Source organism: Odocoileus virginianus, chromosome 18 (genome assembly GCF_023699985.2).
Source record: "Odocoileus virginianus isolate 20LAN1187 ecotype Illinois chromosome 18, Ovbor_1.2, whole genome shotgun sequence".
Classification (NCBI taxonomy): domain Eukaryota; kingdom Metazoa; phylum Chordata; class Mammalia; order Artiodactyla; family Cervidae; genus Odocoileus; species Odocoileus virginianus.
Window position 1 is genome coordinate 14010075 of NC_069691.1, and position 26585 is coordinate 14036659.

The 26585-nt window shown below is 36.2% G+C and overlaps 1 protein-coding gene across 2 annotated transcripts in view; it reads left to right on the plus strand.

Annotated features, from left to right (window-relative positions):
• Positions 1 to 12246, plus strand: part of ABHD17B (abhydrolase domain containing 17B, depalmitoylase) — a 45074-nt gene extending 32828 nt beyond the window's left edge. For both annotated transcript variants that reach the window (XM_020893234.2, XM_070480356.1), the window contains exons 2-4: positions 3947 to 4416; positions 7967 to 8146; positions 10725 to 12246. In XM_020893234.2, coding sequence (XP_020748893.2) covers positions 3950 to 4416; positions 7967 to 8146; positions 10725 to 10944 — 867 coding nt within the window. In that variant the 5' untranslated portion in view covers positions 3947 to 3949 and the 3' untranslated portion in view covers positions 10945 to 12246. The remainder of the gene's footprint in view (positions 1 to 3946; positions 4417 to 7966; positions 8147 to 10724) is intronic.
• Positions 12247 to 26585: the final 14339 nt, after the last annotated feature.

Genomic DNA, 26585 nt, shown 5'->3' on the forward strand with positions numbered 1-26585 from the left:
AATCATTTTTTTTGGTCTATTAATTTTTCTGTTGCTTTTTGTTCTCTATTTTTTTTGTATCTACCATTAATTTACCATAATTATTTGTATTTATATGCCTTCTTGAGTTTAACATGCTGATAAATATTCAAAGCTAGACATTAGTAATGAATAACTATAATTACTTCAGGTGTTTCCTAGAAACTGTCAATTTGTTTTGGTGGTTATATCCGACTTACTAAGAGTCATAATCCGAATTCCTTGTCAGCCATGATTAGGGCTCCATGCTCCCACTACGGAGGACATGGGTGCAATCCCTGGTCAAGGAACTAAGATTCCGCATGCCCTGTGATGTGGCACTCCCCCAAAAATCACATTCATGTTTTTCTTCTGTCTTAAGCTTATCAATATTAGTGTTCTGATCGGTTCAAGTGACCAGCCCCCTGTACACTTGTACTATTTCCAACCCTCTCCATATTGGTATTCTCTGAAGTTTTGATTCTAGGTTATTAGGGATATACTTTGTTGCTTTTTTCCTTCACTGCTTATTTACTTAAAAAAAAAAAGACATTAACTAGTCTTTGTCATATCTCAGACTTCTCTTGGATTTCTTTTCCTTTTTACTAAAGTTTTTCAAAGAGGGTCTTGGTTTAATCTGAGTTTTTGTGTTCCTGCAGATATCATTATTTTCTCCTCATACTAAATTGGTATGTTGTCTCTCTGTGAAATTCTAGCTTCAAAGTCTTTTACTTACTTTAAAACCTATCCCTTCAGTGTCTTCTGGTTTCTAGCATTGCTGTTGAAAAGTTATATGTTCATCTGATTCTTGTTCCATTGTAAGTAATTTCTTCTTTTTAGCTTTTAGATTTTTGTTTCAGTTTTAATATTTCCTGTAACTTGTCTAGCTGTGAATGTTTTCTTAAATACCTTCTTGGCATTCTGAGCTATTTCGATCTAAATTTTCTTTTATTCTGAAAAATTACTAAGATTGTCTTTATTTTAGTCTCTTTTTTTTTGGAGGGGATTCTTATGTAATATTGATGTTAGTTTTTATTTCTACTTACTTCGTCCTTAAATTTTCTTCTTTATTTTCCATATCTTATCCTCCTGAAAGCTTCTGTACTTGGGAATTCCTCATCCTGATTTCCTAGCTCACTAATGTGTTCTTAAACTATTATTGATACTTGTCCCCACCCACCAGTGTAATTCTTTATTTCAGATACTGATTTTTCTATTGCAGAGATTCCAGTTGGATTTTTCTTTCTGACACTTTTTCCTGCTTCATCTTTAAGTTTTCTCTTCTCTCTCACTCTGTGTAAATAAGATTATTATAACTTATTTTAAATCCCTATTTTTGTCTGATCATAACTGTTATTTTCCACCTGTGATTATTTTGTTGCCAAGAAATAACTGGTAAATGACATGTCTATATTTAGGTGAGTTATATAAAAAAAATTGGGTTTAAATTATCTATATTTAACAAGATATTTCAGTGACTTATCAAGAATAATATATTCTCCCTCAGTAGTTTGCTCAACTCTGATCATACTAAAACTTAGGTTTGTTTTATTTATATTTTCTGTTGTGGAAAATTTTCACATTTATAGGAAAGAGAATAACTTTCAAGCAAGTCTATGTTGCTGCCCTATCAGAGCTGTTATTAGGAAAGCAATAATTTCCAAGGTTTTGTTATTAAGTGGATACTAGTTATGTGGATTCAAGGCAGTGGAAGTGTGAATAATTTCTTCTGCCACCATTAAGAAAATCAGGTTCTTTCAATAGACTTGACCATGACACAGTAGATTTTTCTCATCTTCATCTTTTCTTTGACGTTTATCTTCAGAAGCATCTCTGCAGCATTGTGTATGTTCAGTTAGCCAGATTTATTTAAAAATTACTATAGTATATAAAAGTCTTCATGTTCAAGAAGTAAATTACAGGAACATAGTATAGCTAATAAGCTTTTAATAGGCTGTTCAGAGTGAGCAGTTGATGGCATGTAAGGTAATTGGAAGTGAGAAATAACCATAGGCAGATACTAAACAGATGGCATTGATATATTGTACCTTCTACCTCATCTTTTTCCAGACCATCTTCTTCGTAACTGACCCGTTCAACTTCTTTCTTTGCCATCCTTGCCGATCTTTTATTCCCCTGGCCAGGATAACCAAATTCTGCAGTAGATATCATTAATTTATCACACATTCTTTGTCTGGCAAACCCTGGGTATCCCCTCAGAATCCTCAGCACAACCCTTCATGGAACCAATTAGAATTATCATCATAGATGACAACTAGTTGTCATTTCTGTTCTGACTCTTGTTCCAACCATAGTAAGACATTAACTTACTCAGGTTGTATTTCATTTTGAAGGCTGAAAAGGAATAAAGATAGAAATGCAAGTAAAATGCTTCCCATTAGCCAAGATACATTCTTCTGCCTTGCCTTTACTCATTTTTTAAAGGCTTTCATATCACTCCTGCCCTTGCTTGCTTCTTTGCGTTATTGCTGCTTCTTTCTACCTAATCAATTTGTACATGGAAATCAACACATTTGTATTAAGCAGTATAAACTAGATTTTGAATCAGTAATTAATGAAACGGGCATTCCTTTCTTTCTGTATGTACTCAACACTTTAGTCACTCTTCTGAGGTGATTTTTTTTTTCTTTTTCTTTTGGTATAATGAAGTACTTTTTTTCCTATCCTTTATTTAGATTTTTTAGAGAAAATTAGGAGCCATTAGACCAGACCAGAGAGACCTCTGGTTACTCTGAAAGGTGTTTGTTTTGAATGCCTTCTTCCTGGAACCAAGCAATGGTCTACCACTAAAAAGAGATAAGAATTTAAGAAAGGATAATTAGAAGGAGATGCTGGTAGGGTAAACAAGTAGTACTTTCTTTATGTTCCTGAGTTACTATGAACTGTGGATACTTTTTAAATATTGCTGAAAAAGGCACAGGAGAAAGTGGACCATTTATGAGTGTCGACTGTATAGCCATTATTACCATGTTAAATGCGTTAACAGTATCATTGTATATGTTCTTCACAACCAGTCTGTTCATTGTAGGCACTTACTTAACGACTACAATCAGGGTCAAAAAGGTAAATAATTTGCTCAAGGTTATATGGCTATTAAGTGCTACCCCCAGCTCTGACTTCAAACGCTCCTCTTATTTCTGTCTAACCATTTAGAAAGTTTTCCTTGAGCACATTTTACCTTTTTTCCTTCTTGATTTGGGCAATAATTACATACATAACATATGTTGCTTTTAATGTCTTATCGGTTATTTAGGTCACTGGCACTATGGCTAAAATAATAGGCTTCTGAGTCAAGTAGTGTTCTGAGCCTTTGAGGCAGGATAACCTAGTGATGTAGGATGATGACTGAGCCTGGTGTAAAAGCCTGGCTCTGCAACTAACTCACCTTGTGCAGATTTCTTTCTCAGACTACCATACAGGGTTGCTTAGAGGATGAAACATTCTAAAAGACATAGAACACTTAGCACAGTGCCTGACAGACAGTAAGTGCTTCATCAGTGCTACTATTATATATTTATTATGTTAAATCCCTAACTTCTCTTGAGATTCTGAGAATTTACACTGAAATTACAAACCGAAGATATCTCCTACCCCCTTTATTGTTTTTTTGTGAAATTTATACCTGTATTCTCTGGTAAGAATATAATTTTTCATATTTTGGTAAAGTATTACAAGATTTCACTACTATTTGAAATGTGTCATATAGTATTTGAATCTGTTTTCTGCTCAGGAGTATTTGCCTCACCTCAGGATTTAATGTGTTTCTACAAAGATGCCAAAAATCTATTTGGGCAAGAATACTTCATATAACAGTAGTAGACACTGACCACTACTAGAATTTACTGGTTGGTGTCTTTGTTTTAACTTTTATTGTATGTAAATGCAGAATGCACATTCAGTGATTAAAACATTGACTTTTCTTTTTCAGAAGATGAATAATCTTTCATTTAGTGAGCTATGTTGCCTCTTCTGCTGTCCACCTTGTCCAGGGAAAATTGCTTCAAAGTTAGCATTTTTGCCACCTGATCCAACTTATACGCTGATGTGTGATGAAAGTGGAAGCCGTTGGACTTTACACCTATCAGAACGAGCAGACTGGCAATATTCTTCTAGAGAAAAAGATGCCATTGAGTGTTTCATGACTAGAACCAGTAAAGGCAACAGAATTGCCTGCATGTTTGTGCGTTGCTCACCCAATGCCAAATATACTTTACTCTTTTCCCATGGAAATGCTGTTGATCTTGGTCAGATGAGCAGCTTTTACATAGGACTGGGATCACGGATTAATTGTAATATATTCTCATATGATTACTCTGGATATGGTGCAAGTTCTGGGAAACCAACAGAGAAGAACCTCTATGCAGACATAGAAGCTGCTTGGCTTGCTCTTAGGACAAGGTAAATGATGATTGGAAATTGTTTTCCACATGCTGAAATTGTCTTGTGTAAGAATAACATGTTTTTGTAATACACTTTGAAGTACTAAGTAGAGTTTATATTTACCAGTATAAATCTATAAATAGTTTTAGATTATAATTTTAAATTTTGTATAATAGCATAAAAGACTTTGACATATTATGTGTGTGTGAGAGAGAGATTCTTAAAAATGTATTTAAGCCAGTGAAAAACATTTGGTTTTAGAAACTTATTAGAGAAAAAAAACTTACTGGATTGTAGTATTGAAATGTTTATTCAAAGTTGCAGAATTTCAAGAGAGAAAAAACAGTGATTTAAATAATCATTCACTTGATCTGTCATTAACAGCATAAGAGGCTAGATAGCTTTTGTTCAGATCCTAAGCAGGATTTGCATTATTTTATATAATTAAAAATAAATAGAAATTACATTAATCATCTTCTATTCACCAAGATACTTACAGTTTTTTCTTGAAAAATATTGCAGTTTTGTATACTTCAATGTATTTTCTCATCAGACAGTTAATGTACACTAAACAGAAATAATACCTTAGTACAAATTATTCCTCATTATACATTAATAAGCTGCCTGACTTCCAGAGTATTTAGAGTGCATAGAGAAAACTTCCCATTCCTAATTAAATCTTTAAATATTAATATTAATGGTTTCAGTTGGCTGGGAAGAGCTTCCTCAATTTCATTAGTAGGTATGATCTTTTTAGAAAATGTCTTTAGAAACATTTACCGCCCCCCCCGCAAGATGTATAATAGATTAAGGTCTCATAGCAGAGTTCTGTATAAAGGAGATTCTTAAGTCAATTGAAATGATATGAGAACATATTTCTAACAAGTAAGAAAAAAAGGATGGTAAGTAGTAATTAAGTAGCTTCAGGGTGGGAGGGAGGCAGGCACAGAAGGGTAAATATTTATAAACTTCAGAACTACCGTAAATGACTGCAAAATATGCTTAAGTTAACTGATATCAATCCCCTCAGGCCTACAAACAAAAATGAGTGCCTCCTTTCAGAGTCAGCCAGTTAAATATAGTATAATACCTGTCAGGAAAATATAATTTTTTAAATAACAGATTTATTGCAATATAATTCACATACTATAATCAACTTCAGTGAATTAGTATAGTGTTTTAAGCTGCTAAAAGCAGAAAGCCTTCCTTACTAGTGCTTCTAAGTAAGACAAAAGTATAAATTTATTGAAGTAAAACGTTGGTATCCAGTTAGGTGTTCTTTCTATGTTTATGTAAAAGAATTCCCTCTTGTAAATGGTCAGCTATATTATTTTTCTTTTTTAAATCTTCTCAGATATCAATTTAAAAGAAACGTTCTAAAATGATTTCTTGTCTTGGTTAATCTTTTTATATACTTGACCAGTATGATTGAAGAACAGGAGCAGAATAGATAAATTATCTCACATACTCGTTTACCATAGAATTTCAAACTTATAATTTCTCTTACATTGAACCCTTAATATGGTTAGAAGACTTATAGGAAGTCTTGAAAACTTTAACTTTTCTGTTTCTTTGCTTAATGAAGAGGTTGAGCTAAATCGTCTCAAGATTCCTTGCAGTTCTCGAATTCTATCATTTAATAAAATGTGTGTGATTAGAATGCATGCTTTTCATTTCCTTTACTGGATTAAAGTAAAAAGTTAGGGTTTAAGTAACAGGAAGGGAAAATTAATAAAATTAATTATTAATAAAATTAATAGTTAATGAACTTAATTATTATTTGAGGAACTTCCTTTTAAGGGTAGTTGAATATCTATAACCCACGTTACTGAACTTCTGATGGATAACAGAAGATAAGGGACTAATGCTCACTCTGTGGCCTTTCCCCCCCAGTCTGAGCTCCTCGTCTGTGTGCTGTAGTAGAAAAAGCACTGGCCCTGGAGTCCTCATACCTGAGCCTAATTATAGTCCGTCATTAACTTACTCTGACTTTGAACATCTGCTCAGTAAGCAACTGACCTAGATTAGATGGTCTCTGAAGTCCTTTCCCACATGTACTGTTCTGAAATTCTGTTTCTGCCTCAAGTCCTCTGATGCTAAATTGGCAGCTGCTTCTGCTACTCTGGAGCCTTGCCATTGCTAGCTTTAGCCTAAAACCCGTCATTGCCACCAAATGTTCATTTTCCCAGTTCCTTCATTCCTATGAAGTTAGGTCTGTTGCAAACAAACAAACAAAAAAAACCTTTTCTTAGTTTTATATTTAGAGTCAGTCTGGAGTAGCTCGAACCCAGTCTCTGGGCCAGGGTCCAAATTCTTGTGTAGAACTGATTTGAAGAAACTGTGAGGAAGTATACATCACTACCTCGATAGTTCAAATAGTCTTTTGCCCCTGGCAAGAGCTGTAGGAAGCACAGGGGTTTATCTTACTTTTTCCTGGTAAATATTCAGATTCTATTACCTTTCACAAAACTAAAAACTGTTGTGCACATAACTGTTAGCATCCAGAATGACTGCTGTCAGACTGCTAAAGTGGAAAGGCAGTGTATTTGATGTGACTGTGGCCCTTAATTCATAAGCTCCCGTAGTACCTCACTTACACTTCCAGTAGTTTATAGTTAGGACAGTTATACTGTAGAAACATAGTGTGTACCCAGTATTACTGAGTTAGTGAGTCCATGTATTTAAATCTGAAGCATTTTTAAAGGAATTAAGTCATGTCTGACTCTTTGTGACGCCATGGACTGTAACCCACCAGGCTCCTTTGTCCATAGAGTTCTCCAGGCAAGAATACTGGAGTGGGTAGCCATTCTCTTCTCCAGGGGATCTTCCCGACCCAGGGATCGAACCTGGGTCTTCCGCATTGCAGGCAGATTCTTTACCTTCTGAACCACCAGAGTTAGGTAGTACTCTTGAGATTTTGTCATGAAGTCTATTCATAAATCACTGAACCATGTGGCATTTGGAATTCTCATTCATCTGTTGATCTTTTCCACATTAGTCCAATTCTATGGGTGAATAAATGCAAATCTCAAGAAAGTAAGTAATTTGCTCCAGGCTATAATACATATATTTTATTCATTCCCTACTGTTAACTATACATTGCGTTTTCATCACTACGACCAACTTCAGAAAATAAAAAGAGCCACTTTTAATACCTAGAGAAATAAAGAACCTTTGTTACATTAAATGGAATATAAAAACTGAATCTCCATTAAATATCAGTCCATTAAAATATTAGTGACATAGTATGTTCCAAATATATCTAATAATAAGCTACATTGAATTGCATAAATGATTTAATAAATTCATTCTTTAGGGTTAACATTCTAAGAGACCTCAGCTACTATTTTTTCAAAAGATGGAATGGAAACAGATGAAATAAATGAATAGATTTTATTATTGCATTAGATATGGTAGTGGTGGCTAAGAAACTTAAATTTTAAACATAAGTTTGTTGGCATTGTCTCATTCTGAGTCATTCTTTTTAAGTACTTACTAATGATTGAACATTTCATACCAGTCTGACTCTACAACTCTTTTTTTTTTTTTTAACTTCTGTACTATGTAGATACGGCATTCGCCCTGAAAATGTGATTATATATGGCCAAAGTATAGGGACAGTACCATCTGTGGATCTTGCTGCTCGGTATGAGAGTGCTGCTGTTATTCTTCATTCTCCTTTGACCTCAGGAATGCGAGTTGCTTTTCCTGATACCAAGAAGACCTACTGTTTTGATGCATTCCCAAAGTAAGTATTAATATTCAAGTAGTTTAATTCAAAGAAACTTGTGAAGGAATTTTTTTCCATCACTCAAGGTATTCATGTTACAGTTCTCTCAGCCTCGAACTCCTATTAATTAATATTTTACATATATTATAGAAATTGTGAAATAATTACTCTGTGAAGAGGGTGGTGGCAGAACACCAGTCAGCAGGCTGAAATGTTTGTGCATCAGTAACCTAGGTGAAAAGTGCTGCGAGCCTTATTTCCCAGATAGCGGCACTGAGTATTGGAGACAAGAGAATGAATTTGAGAACTAAAACTGATAGAATAAATGTTAGACTGTATATAAACAAAAGAATTTGAATATAATTCCCAGATTTCTGAGTTGAGTTGCTAATGGATGATAGTGCCATCCAGTGAGGTGCATAATACTGAAGGAGAGGAGCAAGTAGAGGGAAAAGGAGATACATGTGCATAAAAATAAGTGAATGATGTCTAATTAGTGATATGTTTTACAAAAGAAATGAATTGCAAAAATGTTATCTTAAATGAACCAGAATAATTATTGCCCCATAAGTCTGCAAACATAAGTGTTAGACAGATATAAAAGGAGGACTACATTTCTTCATGTCTCTCAACGTAGGATGATAGTTCTGCTAGCTCCTCTTCATCATTACAAAAAAATTGATGGCCTATTTTTCTCAATAAAGGGAAGAGGCAAGAAGTGAGAGCCTGGAAAATTTCAGTCTTTCTTTCTTTCTCAAATGGGCAGCAATACGAAGGTTTTTTGTGAATGATAGATGGGCCAAAGGCCAAAACATCACTCATTTCTTTATAAGAACAGCAAGGGTCATTTCAAAACCATTTTTTCTTCATTAGCCTAAGGGGTTACTTTCGTAGGGAAGCTTATGGGAGCATATGATCCTATCGCCAGAGCAAGCTATGGGGTTTTTTGGTTTTTACATTTATCGAGGATTTGTTTTGATTTTAGAAAACGGTAGATTGGAGAGTATGTGTGTTATACTGTGTAGCTGAATGGTTGGAATGATAGGGAGACATTTGGGGTAAACTGCTGCCAAGTTATATGTCTGTCTGACACCCTCTTCCATTTTAGCTACACCAACAGAAGCACTAACAGTAAGTAAACTGTTTGAAAAAATCATACATTTCCTTTTTTGTTTAATTCCTCTATTATGGAATAGTTGGCAGCAAATAACATACCCAAGCATTTTTTCCTTACCAAATGCTGCCTTGAATTATTTCATTGATGATTTTCTTCTTTTTCTAGACTCTATCCTCATTTTATGCTTATAATACCTAAATGCCTTGGCACCTCTCTGTCTCTCTCAGGAAATTTTTAAAGAATTGTTATTTGTAAGGTTTCTTTGTATTGTTTGTCTCTTCCAAGTTGCCCTTTTTTATTGTTTATTTTGATCCTTGTGTTACATTTAAAGTATTCTCCTCTGATATCTGATAATTCTTGGTTGTGGGCTCATATGGAAAAGTAAGGAATTAAAGAGCCAACCTGAAGTGGGTGATTAAGACTTGTTGACTGAGTTTCACTATCCAGTGATCTGGTCAAGCCGATTAGTTGGGGATCCCCATGCTGCTCATCAATATTTATTTATCTTTCCTCTTAAGGCAGATATATAGTCTCCAAAGAAGACTCTTCCTACATCTGTGCCTTAAGAATGAAGGCCTGGATGCCAGCATGTATATGTTTACTTGTTATTTGATATCTCTGCCTTAAACTGTATCTGGTAATCCCCTAGTCCACTAGTTACCAAGCTGCAAAAGCGAGGGGAAAGAAAAGAACTGGGGGCAGGGGTGGCTAACTACTTCTTAACGAGACTTTGAACAAATCTATAGATTTGAATCACCTGCCTTCATTCGCATGTCAGTTCCTTCTGGTGTATTCCATGGTACAAATTGGGCTGGTTCTTCACTTTACCCTTCTATCGTCTTAAAATTGTGTTTTCTCCTATACTTTTAATCTATTTCTCACATCCTCATCTGCTTTCCTGTTCCAAAATGTTCTGTTTTATTTCTATTTTTGTAAATACCCTAAAAAAAAACACACAAAAACATTTTGCAATCATTTTAGTAAGAGATTAAGAGGGAGAAAAAAACATGAATGCAGAGAGGTATCAAGTTAGCACATAGCTGAAATAGCCCTTGATTTCCTCCTCTCCTTGCAACCTAAGTTTCTCTTCTAAATATTGACACTGTAGAAAGGAGAGATTCCCCTGGCAGTCCAGTGGTTGAGACTCTGCACTTCCCACTGCACTGGAACTAAGGTCCCATGTGCCATGGGACAGCCAGACGGAAAAAATACCTGTGGAAAAGTAAACTACGGTGACTGTAATAATTGAGTGATTTTCAAAACAGAAGTGCATGAAATTAACATCCTCAGATAAAGTAGGGAGTAATGTAAAGATGACTTTTGAATCTTATTTGTAATCTAAAAGGCATCCAGCCCTTCTGAATTGATTCAAAGGTGGTTCTAATGTTTGAATTATCTAATATAACGCAAGAAAATCTGTTTTATGTTTCCCTTTCATACTTAATTTGTTGACTTCTTCCCCCTTCTCTTTTCCTACAGCATTGACAAAATCTCTAAGATAACCTCTCCAGTATTAATAATTCATGGGACTGAAGATGAAGTCATAGACTTTTCACATGGTCTCGCATTGTTTGAGCGTTGCCAAAGACCTGTGGAGCCTCTGTGGGTTGAAGGGGCAGGTCACAATGATGTGGAACTTTATGGACAATACCTTGAAAGATTGAAACAGTTTGTGTCACAGGAACTGGTAAATTTGTAAAATATTCTGTAAATTTGCATATTGGGTTTTCTTTTCTTGCTGAACTGCACTCTTTGGTAAATAACATAAAACCTGAAGGTTTTGTTTTCAAATCATGTCAGTTGCCTTCATAAATGTACAGGTAATGATTTGTTAACAGACTTAATGAAGGTTTTAATTACCAAACTAGAAACTGGAAATAACAGTATCATGCAGTCAGGCTGTGTAATTTATATTTTTTCTGTGAATTTTTTTTTTAAACATCAAGATGAGTACTGTATGAAATTTTAATTCTATAAAATCAAATGCTATAAAAGTATTGCCAAATGCTTTTGCATATCAGAAACAAATTTATAAATATTTTTAAAACATCTCAATGTACTAAATCTTATCCTGGTATATAAATGTAATATTCTTTCAATAAAAAACTGTATATCTAAAACAGTTAAAGTACTCATAATAAACTATATGAAAACATGCAAGTTCACTAAAGATGACCTAAACCCTGTCGTACAGGGATAGAGATTTAAAAGGTTATTTTATTGTAAAATACATTGAATTTGCTGTATTCCCTGGTTATCATACATTTTCTCCTAAAAAAAAGAAATGTAAGTCTTAATTTTTATGCCATCTGTTAATTTACCAACTGGTTACCTTTAAATGAGAAGTCATGATAGAACTGAATTTGAACTAGTTTTAAGTTTGGTATTATGAGGCAACTACTTAAAAATTTCAATTTAGTAATTTAAAAGGCATTTAGAGCTTCAGGAATGATTTTGTACACAATGTTTTAAATTTTGACTAATCCCGTAGAAATGCAGTATTATAATTATTAGAAAATCTGAAAGTCCATTAGATGTTCCTTAAGACCACACACAGACTGGCTATTTGATCCCTTTTCACTCTGACTATTTTTAAGAATAAGACCTGTTGTTTTGGATTATTTTCTGGGAATTTCATGGATTTACTCCTGGATGCAGGAGATAAGAAAACATTTAATTCATAACTTTTATATTAACCAATGTAGTAAAAAAAATAATAAAGCTCACACACAAAAACTAAGTTGCCTTTCCTTGAATGAATCCTGCTTGAATAAAACAATGAAAGAAAAATTAAAATTAATGGTATGTAGTCTAATTTGTAAATGAATGAATATACACACTGTGGATATATTTTAAGGCCTTATGTAGTTTTAATTGTTCTGCTTGTTCTGTGGTTATGTCTAAGACTATAGTATATGATTCTCTTCAAAGTATATCAAGTATTGTGAATGCTTTGGTTCAGATGTGTCGAATTAATAGTAAAACAAAAATATGCCACTCAGCTGTGCTTGTTTTCCTTCTTCCATGCTCCTCACTTCCTACTTAAAATAAGGACTGGAAAAAAATACCATTCATCTTTATAGTATAGAGATCTATAGTTTTCTAAATTTTATTGTTATTTCTTTCTTTTTAAGAGACTTTTTCCTTCTCATGATTGTCTTGAAGCCTATACAGTTCCTTATTTTTACAACATACCCCAGAGTTTGGCTAAGTGGGTTTATATATATATATATATATATATATATATTTTATATATATATATTATCACCTGGGAAAATAAAAATATTGATCATACTACTTCAGTATTCACTCACTCATTCACCAGGTACTTAGTGAATGTTTAAATCATTCAAAACGCTATGCCAAATAGAGACATTAACCTTGTCCTCAGAGACTTAACAGTATAACTGAGGAGACAGATACTTTATTGCGCGAGTTTATTATTGTTTGTGTAAGACTGAAGGAGATTTATAGGGTATTACAATAGGTAAGCGGACTTCCCTGGTGGCTCAGATGGTAAAGCCTCTGTCTACAATGCGGGAGACCCGGGTTCAATCCCTGGGTCGGGAAGATCCCCTGGAGAAGGAAATGGCAGCCCACTCCAGTATTCTTGTATGGAAAATCCCATGGACGGAGGAGTCTTGTAGGCTGAAGTCCATGGGGTCGCTATGAGTCGGACACGACCGAGGGACTTCACTTTCACTTTCTAGAATAGGTAAAAGGCATTCTTGAGAGGGAACATGGGGAGGGAGAAGTCGAGGAGTCCCACAAAGAAGTGGTATCTGAACTGAGCTTTGAAGGATAACTTAAGAAAAGGCTAGACCTGGGTGGCCCAAAGAAACATTCCTGGTTGAGGGGAACAGTATATGGAAGCCTAGACGAAGGATTATGGTGTGTTTGAAATTAAGAAGACTGGTCAGAGGTCAAGGGGAAAGGATGTCATAAGCATGAGGCTGGCAAGCTAGTTAGGGGCACAGTTCCACATGGTATCATTATTCTGGAAACAGCCACTGATAGAAATATGAAACTATACTTGTCAAGAGCTTATGGAGGAAAAATACCTGGCGATTGTAGCTTGCAAGAAATAACATGTGAACCCGTTGATTACAACCTTAAGTAAGCTCATGGTAATGAAAAATTGATCTTGGAGAAATAATCTCATGTACAAAATGCTTATTAAACCACATCTGCAATACTAATTTCAGGATGCAGTGAAAGGATATTCCCAAATTAGAGCAAACCCTGGGGTGTTTTACCAAGTTGGGAAGGGTCTCATCAACCGAAATCTAAAGAATTACTTGACTAAGGAATGATAGCTGTCTTCAAATATTTGATCGGCTTGTACAGTTTATCCTTTTTGACTCTGTAAAACTAGGTGAAAGTTGTGAAACAGCAGATTAGAGCTCAGTGTAAGAAAGAATTTATGGTTCTTTGTCCATTAAGGAAAGGGAACACTTCTGAAGGATAAGTGAGTATCTTAAACATTGGCACAGAAGCTGAATGACATCTGACACTAAATTTCAGATTTAAATGAGAAATTGAGCTAGATGGCCCATCTGTAAAGTGTCTTTAAGATTTTATATTTTATTTAGAGTTCTGCCTAATCAGAGCATCTCCTGCTCTGACATCTAGAAGAAGGACAGTATGATGTAGAATTGGCAATCACATCTGTGCACTCTTCTCAAGTGATATTAATAGATCTGTGACCTTGGAAAGTCACTGGACCATAGCTTACTACTAGAAAAGATAGCACAGATTGATCCCTTACATTCCTAATGTAATGTGAAAACCTCTTAGCCCCACTCATATGTAATGACTCATCGATTTTTAACCTTCCTTGTCAACAGTAGTACCAAATAACATATTTCGATATATGGCTTTTGTGCCTATCTACATTGTACAGTTTGGATAATAATCTTGGGTTCTGGGAAAATGGTCAGCAGTGTACATAACTCCTACAGTATCTTGTACAAAAAAGAAGAATCAGAACTTAAATTGGTGTATCGTCATCACACTTTTCCTCACCAGTCCTACATTCCACCTAAGAATATATTCCACAGTAGTTTTTTTCTTGGTGATTTCTATAAATACATAGGTATTGCTCGCTTTAAGAAAACTTGATAAAAAAAATTTCAAGTTGTAAACTGACAATATTTGTCATATAAATAGGATGTTCTCAGGTGCCAGTAGACATTATAGCAAAAACTTCAGGCCAGATAAACTTAAATCTTGAAAACTTTAAATATCATAAAGCCTAATCCCTTCATTTTACAGGTGAGAAAGCCCAAACAAGAGAAGTTGCTTTGCAAGGTCTACAATCTAATTGTCGGGAGTTGTACTATCATTATCTTCTCTTCACCAAATTTATCTGGACTACTATGCCAATGGTCCTTTTGAACTGTAATACAATATAAACTTACTTACTTTCCAGTGTAAAGCATTTTTAAAGAGGCTCCTACATTTCTCTTTCAGCTAGTTAATTCATTGAATAGTCAATTGGTAGGTTATACCTTGAACATTCCTCTTTAAAGTAAGTAATACTAATTAATTTTATAAAGCTCAATAACAGCTATTTGGTTGTGTTAAAACCTGGTGAAGATGTAACAATTTAACTATAGTCACATGAACAAACAAATATTTCCTTCAGCAGCACATTTACTACTAATTATATAGCATGCCAAGAATAGGCAGTTAATGTTGGGGGAAAAAAGCATCAAAGCAGTTACTGCCAATTGGTGACAGGACAGGCTTTAAATTTGTTGCTTTGGTTTTTTTTTTGTTTTTGCTTTGGTTTAAAACAGGCGATATGTTCAGTACCATGATAGCATGTCACATTTTACCAATGTATATCCCAAATGATCAGTAATCAAAACAGGAACTATACATGTGAAATTGAGCTATAATTTGCAGAATAGAGAGATCGCTACTACATCTACAAATGGTTATGCCTCTGAATTAGTTGAATGAGTAATGCAAAGGAAGGAAGCAAATGCCTCTATCCTGGAAACGACCCACTTGACCTTAGTTGGTGGGGGGGCAGAAAGGGAGGAGCAGGAAATAACAGGAGTTATAAGTATCAGTAAGCTAAAGTCTGTTAAACTGGTTCTTATATTAGAAGCCAGATGGTCCTGAAATTATTTTTCTCTGTCTTTATTTCCTCTTGTAGGCCACCATGTACTGAACTTGCATAATACAATTATAATGCTTCTAGAAGGAAATTTTAATGAACTTTTCCCCCCCAAGTTACACAGTATATTAATTGAAGTAATAAAGGTAGCAAATATGTTTATGTGTATAAGGGCATCTGAGTCAAAAATTTTAAATGAACTGCTCTTTTCCAGGTTACCTGCAAAGTATCATGGATTTCAGACTATAAATCAAAACTTTTAACTTCTAAAGTTTGAGATTTTGATATTTTTTTCCTAGCTGGTTTGAGTCTGAAAATCTTGTGTTCCAGTTTTTCTAAGTTCACAAGTGGGAGAGAGACATGAGAAAATAGCTTATATATATATCCCTGAATACATGCACTGCTATCAAAAATGATGATTATACTTGCTGTAGTAGCTACTGTAATATTAACTAAAAAGAAAAATATAAATGGTTATACTCACTAAGATGTAAATGCCTATGAAATAAACCAGAAGGGAATAAATAAAATGGAAAATTATTATGTTGCAGCAATAGGATTATGGGTGAGTATTTTTCTTTTCTTAGAAAGTTATCTTTTATGTTGCTATGCTATCTTTTATGATTTTTTTTAATGGTTTTTATTTTCACTGGGAAAAACTAATTCTTTTTAAGAAATCCTAGGATCCCCATATAGACCAATGAGAGTAACTATCAAATGTTTTCAGCCTGGCTCTCAGAACAGCAAATATATTCCTCATATCTGGGTAATGCCTGATGTGACAGTTTTGTTTTGTTTTATGGGGGTGGGGGGAAGTCAAGGACTGCATAGTGTTGCATAGTATAACTTAGAAATAATGAAAAAAGAAAGGTATGTGATAAAAGCATAAAAATATGTAAATACTAGTCTTTTTTACTATCATGAAATATACATAAATCTATTATAAAAACTTAAAATTTATCAAAACTTAAACACACCATCCATGGTGCCATTCTCGTTGAGAGAAATGTAAATATAAAATGTAGTAAACTCATAAAATTATGATACACACCCTGCTGCTGCTAAGTTGCTTCAGTCGTGTCTGACTCTGTGCAACCTCATAGACGGCTGCCCGCCAGGCTCCTCTGTCCCTGGGATTCTCCAGGTAAGAATCCCAGAGTGGATTGCCATTTCCTTTTCCAACGCATGCACTATTACTGTATTAATTTTGTAGCCACCTCCTGTTGATATTGTGAGCTAAAGTGTTTGAGCATCTGCTTAAGTTGCTATGTAAGCAGTTCATCTCTCCAATAAATTGCATACAGCAGTAAAAATTGATCTCTTCTCATTTTCACATATTTTTCATGCTTGGTACAATACTGTAAACCTTGACTAACACTCTGGGACATATATGAAGTGCACCCAAAAAGCAGAAAAATGTCATGACGTTACAGGAAAAAATTGAGTTGCTTGCTATGTACCATTAACTATAGGTTGAGGTCTGCAGCTGGTTCAGCATAAGGACCATCCTAAAAACAGAAAAGGAAATTCACAAAACCTGCTGTGGCTACACCAGCAGGTGTGAACATCTTCCACTTTGAGCAAAATACCTTTTTATCTTGTATTGAAAAATACAGCCTTTATGTGCATGAAGGATTATTATAAGAAAGGCATACCTAAAGACTCCAATATGATTTGAGGAAAAAGCAAAGTTAATATATGACAAAGCAAAAAGAAGTTGAATCTAAAAGCTGGAGAATTTAATGTCAGCAAAGGATGGTTTGATGGTTTTAGAAAGATGGTTTGGCTTTAAAAATGTCAAGATAACAGAAGCAGCTCCTGCCAGCCAAGAGGCCACACACAAGTTCCCAGATGCCATTAAGAATATCAGCAAGGAGAAAGAATATCTGCCTGAATAGGTCTTTCATGTAAACCAAAGTACCCCATTATGGAGGGAGAAAAAATGTGCCACAAAGAACATTTATTAGTAAAGAAGAAAAATGATCACCAGGATTTAAGACAAGAAGGGATACATTACTGTTTTGTGAAAATGCAGTCCGGTTTATGTTCCAGGATGCCCTTATCTATAAAGCTGAACCCCCAACTTTGAAGGGAAGAGATAGATACCATCTACCAGTCTTTTGATTGTACTACAAGAAACCCTGAACAATGAGAACCCTTTTTCAGGATTAGTTGTATTGATGCTTTGTCCCTGGAGTCAGGAAGTACCTCTCCAGTAAGGAGCTGCCTTTTGAAGTTCTTTTGATATTGGACAATGCCCCTGGCCATTCAGAACCCAATAAATTCAGTACTTCAAGGCTTACTTATCCCCAAACACATCTCTAATACAGCCTCAAGATGAGAGGGTTATAAGGACTTTTAATGCTCATTATATATGGTACTCTATGGAAAGGATTGTCAACACTATGGACAAAAAGTCCAAGAGAGTATCGTGGAAGTCTGGAAAGATTATACCATAAAGATGCCATCATCACAGAAAAAGCCATGAATGTCATCAAGCCCAAAACAATATATTCCTGCTAGAGAAAACTCTTCAGATGTTGTGCATGACTTCACAGAATTTATGACAGAACCAGTCAAGGAAATCATGAAAGAGACTGTGACCATTGCAAAAAAGTGGGGGTGAAGATTCTCAAGATACGAATCTTGGAGAGATTCAAAAGCTAACAGACACCACACCTAGGAGGTTAACAGAAAACACTTTGATGGGGCTGGGTGCTTCTGAACCAGTGCCAGACAATGAGCAAGAAGTAGAGTCAGAAAACAAATTGTCAGAAGAGTTCTGATTATTTATGACAGTTTTGACTTCTTTTACGACATGCACCTTCTATGATATGAGCACTGAAACTAAAGCAAATGGTGGAAGAAGGATTGGTACCATATAGCAGGGATCCCCAAACTTCAGGACCTAACGCCTGATGATCTGAGGTGGAACTGATGTAACAATAATTGAAATAAAGTGCATAATAAATATAATGCGCATGAAGTGAAAGTCCCTCAGTTGTGTCAGACTCTTTGTGACCCCCATGGACTATACAGTCCAAGAAATTCTCCAGGCCAGAATACTTAAGTGGATAGCCTTTCCCTTCTCCAGGGGATCATTCCCAACCCAAGGATCGAACCCAGGTCTCCTGCATTGCAGGCAGGTTCTTTACAAACAGCCACCAGGGAAGCCCAAGAACGCTGGAGTGGGTAACCTATCCCTTCTCCAGTGGATCTTCCTAACCTCGAAACTGAACTGGGTCTCCTGCATTGCAGGCAGATTCATTACCAGCTGAGCTACCATCTCGAAATCATTCCCCCTTTAACCAGTCCTTGGAAAAATTGTCTTTCAGGAAACCCATCCTGGTGCCAAAAATGGGGACTGCTGTCACACAGAAACATTTATAAAGAAACACAAAGGCAAAAAATCAGAAATTACAATGCATTTTCATGAAGTTACACCAAATGTGCCTCCCTTTCCTGCCTCCCCTTCCACCTCCTCCACCTCTTCTGCTTCTGCCACCCTAGAGAAAACAAGACCAACTTCCCTTCCTCCTCTTCAGCCTACCGGAAATGAAGACAATGAGGATGAAGACCTTTATGATGATTCACTTCCTCTAAATGAATAGTAAATAATCATGTCATGCAGTTAATAAACTTATGTATGCATATGAGTGTCTTCATGCAAAAGTCTAGTAACTGTAGAATAAAAACATATTTTTGTGTCATTTTCTTTGCCTAAGTATTTTGTGTCATCATTTTCTTTGCCATGTAGAACACTGTGTGCAAGATTGGTACTGAAGGGAGTGGGTGGCTTATCCTTACACAGGCATAAGGTGAGTAATATTCAATATAAAATTATTAACACTAGTTTTCTTACTGTTTATGCCTTTGTTTTCAAAGAATTATGCTGCCATACAGTAGTGTTCCTATACTTCTTTCATAATTGGAGAAACTGCAAATCAGCTTATCACAGGTAAGTGGAATTTTTTTTTTAAGTAAGTGTTTCTAATACTGTATTATGGATATGACTATAATACTATATACCATAAACGTTCTGTAGTGTTTATTCATTAGTCTATATGTTGGTCTACCTTGAAGCAATTGTACCAATTACACTAGACTTCCATAAAGCAATCACATTGCTGTTTCTTTATCAGTGTATGAATCATTATACCTGTAAATAAATATGAATTTCTTTTTCACATTACCTTTTCATTTTTGATACCTAGGGTTAGTAGTACATATAACATCTACTGTGTTTTATATTGTATAAGACAATACTGGTGTAGGTATTAGCAGAAAGATGATTCATCTTGTAAACTGACAGTACAAACTTATGGGATCAATACAGACAGTACTGTAAATGTATTTTTCTTATGATTTTCTTAATAATCCAGAAGTAAATTCTCTTGTTGTAAGTGATGCACTGCTTTCCTCTAGGTTTTTTCAAGATTTTCTCCTTGTCTTTGCCTTTCAGAGTTTTGTACTATGATATATTTGTGATCTCTTTGCACTTATACTTGGAGCTAGTTGAATTTCCTGGATGTGGAGATTACAGTTTTTCAATAAATGTGGGAAATTTTTGCCATTTTTCAAGCTGTTTTTTTTCCTTCTCTCAGTTCTCTCAGTTCAAGGGCTGCAAAGATTACAGAATTAGTCATCTGCTCTTATGTTAATGAGCCCCAGGCTGCTTTACTTTTTAAATTCTATGTTTGCTTTCCAATTTCCTCTGTTGTCCTTTCACATTTTTAACTGTCACTGCATGATACTGTGAGCTTGTTTTTTTTGCTCTAACCTGCTGTTTCTGGTGTTCCTATTCAGATGATCTAGGAAAACAGATAACTGAACTTATTAAATGAAGTCTAAATTAAGAGCACCATGGCTCTGCTTAAGACCCTGAAAAACTACACTATGAGCTACAGCCAGACAGTCAAGACTGAGCCTTTCCCCACTCTGAGGTAAGAATTAGTTGTTGGCTACCTTGAGGATAGGGTTCTACCCAGAAGATCTAGATTTCTAGGACTTATGGCGAAACTTGCTCTCTGGTGAATGTTACTGCTGTTGTCTTCTATGTTTCTAAGTCATGAATTTTCAAGAAACAGCGATATACTGTTAAGGGAAGCACACTGACTGAAACCGCCCACCCTGGCCAGGCACCGTACAACCATTTGCATGAGTTGTTTCACGACAGGAGGTCCTGGTAAGGAACACGGAACTAATAATCCACCACCAACCGGAAGAGTTCAGGAAAGGTCAAAAGGAGACACCACATGTCCGACCACCTCCCAGAATCCTCTCTGGCATCCATCTTGGCTGAAAAAGGCGTGCACCACCAGGAAGGACTCTAAGTCAGAATGATTGGCTAAAGACAACCTGGTAACTAATCCCATCACCATAAAACCATAAGACTGAGACCATGTGGAAGAGCTGTCCTCCTGGGCTCCCTGACCCTCCTGCTCTCCACCCGGATGCCCTTTCCCAGTAAAGTCTCTGGCTTTGTCGGCACATGTGTCTCCTCGGAGAATTCATTTCTGAGTGTTAGACAAGAGCCCAGTTTCAGGCCCTGGAAGGGGTCCCCCTTCCTGCAGCAATACCATTTCCAACTTTTGCCAATGTTGAAACAATAGTTTCTAAATAACATATTACCAATCTGAGAATCTGAAGAGACCATAGGAAGCGGTAGCATGCATCAACCAGCCTTGAGCTTAGCACTTTTTAATAGCCATCACTGACTAGGATGATGGATTTGAAAGTGTTCTCTTTAGAATCATGAAGACAAAAAGTTAAGCTATGGCAAACATCAGGGAATATGGAATAGAACTTTCCTTCCAAACAAAGCTACATAATCAGGAGCAAGGCAGGGTAAGTATCAGTAGAGTCCAAATATCCTGTCAATTAAGAAATATTTTATGGACTTCCCTGGTGGGTCAGTGATTAAAGAATCTGCCTAGCAATTCAGGGAACACAGGTTCGATCTCTGGTCTGGGAAGATTCAACATGTCGTGGGGCAAATAAAGCCAAGCATCACAACTGCTGAACATCTGTGCCCTAGAACTTGTGCTCTGCAACAAGAGAAGCCGCTGCAATGAGAAGCCCGCTTGCCGCAACCAGAAAGCCCAAGAAATATTTTGCAATTCATGAGATAGCTGAAGAACAACACTGCAAAAAAATGTCAACTACAAAAAGATGCACAACATGAGAGTTGCAAGGTGAGCTTTATTTGGGGCAAAATGAGGATTGCCCAGGAGACAGCAGTTCAGATAGCTCTGAAAAACTACTCCAAAGTTAGAGGTAGCAGGAAAGATCAATATATATGATTTTGGTGAAGTGGGAGTTCACGCAATCAAGCGCTTACCTTACAAAAGATTTTCTGCTAGACACAAGGAACTGATGTCACCATGAAAGGATTTAGTGCTTTTCTAGATAATGAGGAGATGCAAGCATTGGGATCATGAAATCAGTTCCTGAAAATATCTAGCTATCCAAAGACCTGTTATACCAGTTTTCCTGGAGCACAGAATGTCTCATTCTCTACCCTGAACTCCCTTTAGGGCATGTCTAAGGTCAACAGCTGCAGCAGCACAAGATTCCATCTCCACGGAGAATTCCATCTCCACGTGGAATTCTACCTCCAAGGGTGGCAAATGCCATGGCAAGTACCCATTTGTAGTTGACAAAAAGAAAAAGACTGGGCTAATAGTTAATTTGAATAGTGTAGAGGGCTTCCCAGGTGGCACTAGTGAAAGGTTCGACCCTTGGGTCAGGATGATCCCCTGGAGGAGGGCAAGGCAACCCACTCCAGTATTCTTGCCTGGAGAATTCCATGGACAGAGGAACCTGGCAGGCTGCAGTGACTTAGCATAGCACAACACATTGCCTCTTTAGTGTTCATTAAGCCTTTATTTGGGTCACATTTGGTCTCTGTATTTTTGTGCTTCAGAACCTAAGAGAAATAAGTAAAAATAATGATTAAAAAAATGTAAAAGAACTTGTAAGGAAGGCATAACAATAGCTGTTGTGGCTGCACCCTTGTTTCACATCCTTTCCAGTGTGTTCCAGAAGTCATCTAAGTTCCTAAGAACACTTGAAGTGAGATAGAATACATATTGAACACTGTCCCTTTTATTCCTACCAGTTCTAGATAGTTCTCTAAACAGAGTGTTATGCAGAGGATTGTCAAAAAAAGAAGAAGAAAGAAGCTTCCCAGAGACACTGATCTGCCTTAAAAGAAGCTATCTTCTACCTTCTTATCTGTTGGACTGAAAGTCTCTGAAGGGCTGAGACTGTGTCTTTCCCTGTTTATGTATCCTTACCTTTTCCTTGGTTACTAAAAGCTTCCTGACATCTAAAGTAACATGAGGGAAGGAAAGGTTCTGAAGAAGTAAAACTTTCTTTTCTTCATTTGAAAGTTTTATAGAATAGCCTCATAATTCAGAGCTATGACTTCATATTTTCCTTTTGTCTTTAGTATATTAGGAAAGAAAGTAGCAAAATTAACAGTACAAGGGGAGAAGAGAGCATAGGTCGATTTGGGAAATCTCAGACCTACTAATGAATCTCCTGGAGCCCCAGTTTCATCATTGGTCAAAGGGGATGTTAATAATATTCACTCTGTTGTCCTTGGGAGTTTACTATGAAGGTTAAATAATAATCCTAAGTGGGAATATGTTTAGTGCTCTACAGAAATATAAAAATATAAGGGGTTATGTTCTGACTGTAGATCTCTGTCTAGCAATGAAGAAGATCAGGCCATGAATGACTTATAGACAATTTTTAGGGAGTTTTTATTCTTGATAATATGCCAGTTTACTAATGAATTTGCAGAGAACGCTCTGAGTCCATGCAGCAATGTGATAAAAGCTAGCTTATTTCTTATCCGGTCCTATTTACATGACTGACAGAATCTAAGGCAACCAAAAGTTACTGTCTGTTGTGCTTTAAAATGATGCTGCCAGGAAGACAGCAACAGCTGGATGACCCATAGAAACGGGAGCAAATGCACCTTTTGTCCTGTCCAATCCTTCCCTTCACTTGTGACACTTTGGCTCCAAAGTGTCCTATTGTCCCCAAACATGCTGCCTTTGTGTTCTTAGTTTTGAGTGTTAAACTAGAAAGGCTGGAAGCAAGACAAATAACAGTGGGTCAGCTGAAATAAAAATCTCATGGTTTTGGAAAAGATTTACTCCGTAATGGTAAATTCTTAGCGCTCACTTAAAAAAAAAAGCCCTAAACACATCCTTTAAATCCTAGTGCTTCTCAACCGATATAAACAGTAAGTATTCAAATTTAATTTGTTAGTGATTTGATGTTTAACTTTACAGATTTAGTAAGTTACTAACATGTTAATAAACAACAAGATTTCATCTCTTATGGATGATTGAGATATAAACCTAAAAATAATATTTCCCTTTATAAGGAAACAAAAATATGGCCTACAAGAAACTTTGCAAATTCCTTTCCTAATCTGCATCCTTTGTTTTCTCATTATAATGTGTTGGCAGCAGGGTCACTCCTCAGCATTATCTAGGAACCAACAGATTTGAATGACAGCATTTTTTGAAACAGCAGTTCTACCCAGAAGGGACAATCCCATTAAAAGAGTTGTCCAGGCAAAGTTACTGTTCACTTAACTACCCGAAATACAAGTTAATCAATAAGAAGTCTTCTCCTTTCAGCTGTCCTTGAGTTCTCCCAGTGACTTCTCGGTGGTGACTTTATTTAAATAAGCTCATCTCTCCAGAACTCAGAGAAGGAGGAAGGAGGAACACTCTAATTTAAACTATTTAATGAAGCAAGTATTTCTTCTACTACATAATGTGACATAGCATAAATGAACAAATTTTGTTTGATTTAAACTTTATCTATACATGGCTTGTCTTTTCCAATTACAATTGATACCTGTTTTTCTTTTTCTTTTTTTTTAAATGAGGTTCTAATATACTGTTCTGACTTATCTAGTTCTAAAACCCGATCTAGTTTTAGATCGGGTGTCCAAGAATGTTCTTCATTTCCCATACTTCCTCAATTTTCCTACTTCCATGCTGCCCCATCAAAAAAAGCTTGCAAATTCACAAAATAGGGAAAACTGAAACTTGGAATAATTAACTAGGTATATAAGAAAAGCATTTTTAAATTCATGAGAAATACTCATGGAGGAGATAAAATGTAATCATCCTAGGGTGTTCAATACAATTGGCAAAGTTACTTTTCCTACCTAGATTTTTCATCTGTACAATGTTGCTTTCATCAAAGAAGTATTTTAGAATATGTGAAAAGGCTTTTAAATTTGTTGTGTTATTTTGCATTCTGATAATGATGATTATAATATTGGTTAGAGATTATAATATCAGGAAAAATTGGAATGGCAATTATAATATTGAGTATGATGACTGTATATGAAATACTCCATTGATGCTTCCATTGAGAGGTTAAGGGATTAAATTTCAGTCACCACACTCCTAGCTGACTTGATTTCATAGACTCTATTGGCTACATATTCCTCCCTGCCTTCCACCTCACTTCTCCATTCCTCTTGTGGGTCTCCTTCATCTCCCAAAATGAATGACTTGCACTCAACTTTTTGTCTCAAAGTCTATTTCTGGGATATTCCTAGAAAGATATTGTCATTGCTTAAAATATATTTGTACCTCCCTGGAATTATGGAAATCACCTACCTAGAAGGAAACTTTGAAAAGTGTACAATGGAAAGCAGGAGGAGTTTGGAGCAAGAAATGTCCAAATTAAAATGATTTTAGTAGCTCTGTGACTTTATGCAGTCCTCTCTAAACCTCAATGTCCTCATCAGTGAGTGGTTGCAACAGTAACATTTATCCAGCTTTCTTTACTGGGTCTTCTCAAAGATCTAATTAGATAATACACATAAAAAGATAGATATTAATACAAAGATTATTATTGTTGTAATTTATTCAGGAAAACTTCAAAACACCAGTTGAAATTGGGATGAGTGAGAAAGAAGGCAACTCAGGTCTGTAGCAGGAGATTGGTTATGGGATAGTGCTAATTAGAACAGCTAGAATTAAAACAAAGAATTTGCTTGCAGAATCAGAAAAATAATGTATAGTACCTTACAGACTGCATAATTTCTTCCCTGCCCAGCCTGAAGAGTAGGATTCTGTGATAGATCATGGATTCCATTCTATACTGTAGAAGAGGTACACAGAAGGAGAAGAGAGATATTAGCAAGATTACACGAAGTTACAAGAAATTGCCTAGAAGACAGGGAGCAGAGAGGCAAGGGAACGCTGGATAGCAGCATAATCTCCTGGCTTCCCTTCTTGAATCTTACCACTCTTTCACATCTCATACGTCTCCTGGTAGTGGCTAAGCATGAGGGCCTTACCCTTGCAGTCAGTCTTCCTGGACACCGGCAGAAGTAGACGTGATTCATCCAAAGCTCTCACTGCACAATCTGTAGGATTTCCAATGCTCTCCCCAAGCTTTCTGGGAATTCCGGGAGATTGTGCTCTCTAGTGACCAGCCTGGCTCTAAGCTCCTCTCTATAGAATTGACTCAGTTATAAATTGTCTTTCTTTTCCATGCATAATGCCCTTGTTTTGTATCTTGTTGATCTAGAGATGGAGCTTAGATTTTTTCCTTGATTTATACACTCACATACACATACCTACACACACTGAGGTTTTGCTCCCCTAAGATGTCTCCAGCCAGTGAGTGCACAGTGAGGCTATTAGAGTGAGGCATTCTTGCTTGACATTCTTGCTTCTCCACAGAGTCCCATGGAACTTTGCCCAAAGATTCCCCTGCTGACCTGGTCAAGACTTTTCATAACTGTGCTGCAGTTGAAGGCTCATGCTACAAATTATTTCTTCTGGTCTGCTTTCCCAGGTTTTGTATCTTCATCACTATCTGAAGGCTTTCTTTGCCTACTTTGCCCCTCTCCCCCTTATCCTTCACATCTTTCTTCCCAGTAAATCTATTACCTATATAATTTTATCTGCTTCTTGGAACCTGAACTAAGATGCTTCCTAGAAAGAAGTGATTATGACACCAACATTTAAGATCATTTTTCTTCATTCTGCTACACAGGTATAATCCTAGAATCTCTTCGCTGATGTTGGCTCATGAACCCCCTCCAGAATTTCCTGGGTGAAATCTGAAACTACCTGCCATGTGCTGAGGGCAGAGAGAGGCTGAAGAAAAAGGTCGACCACTCTTGATTGGTAGGTGGCAGGTTCAAGCAGCAACTGCAC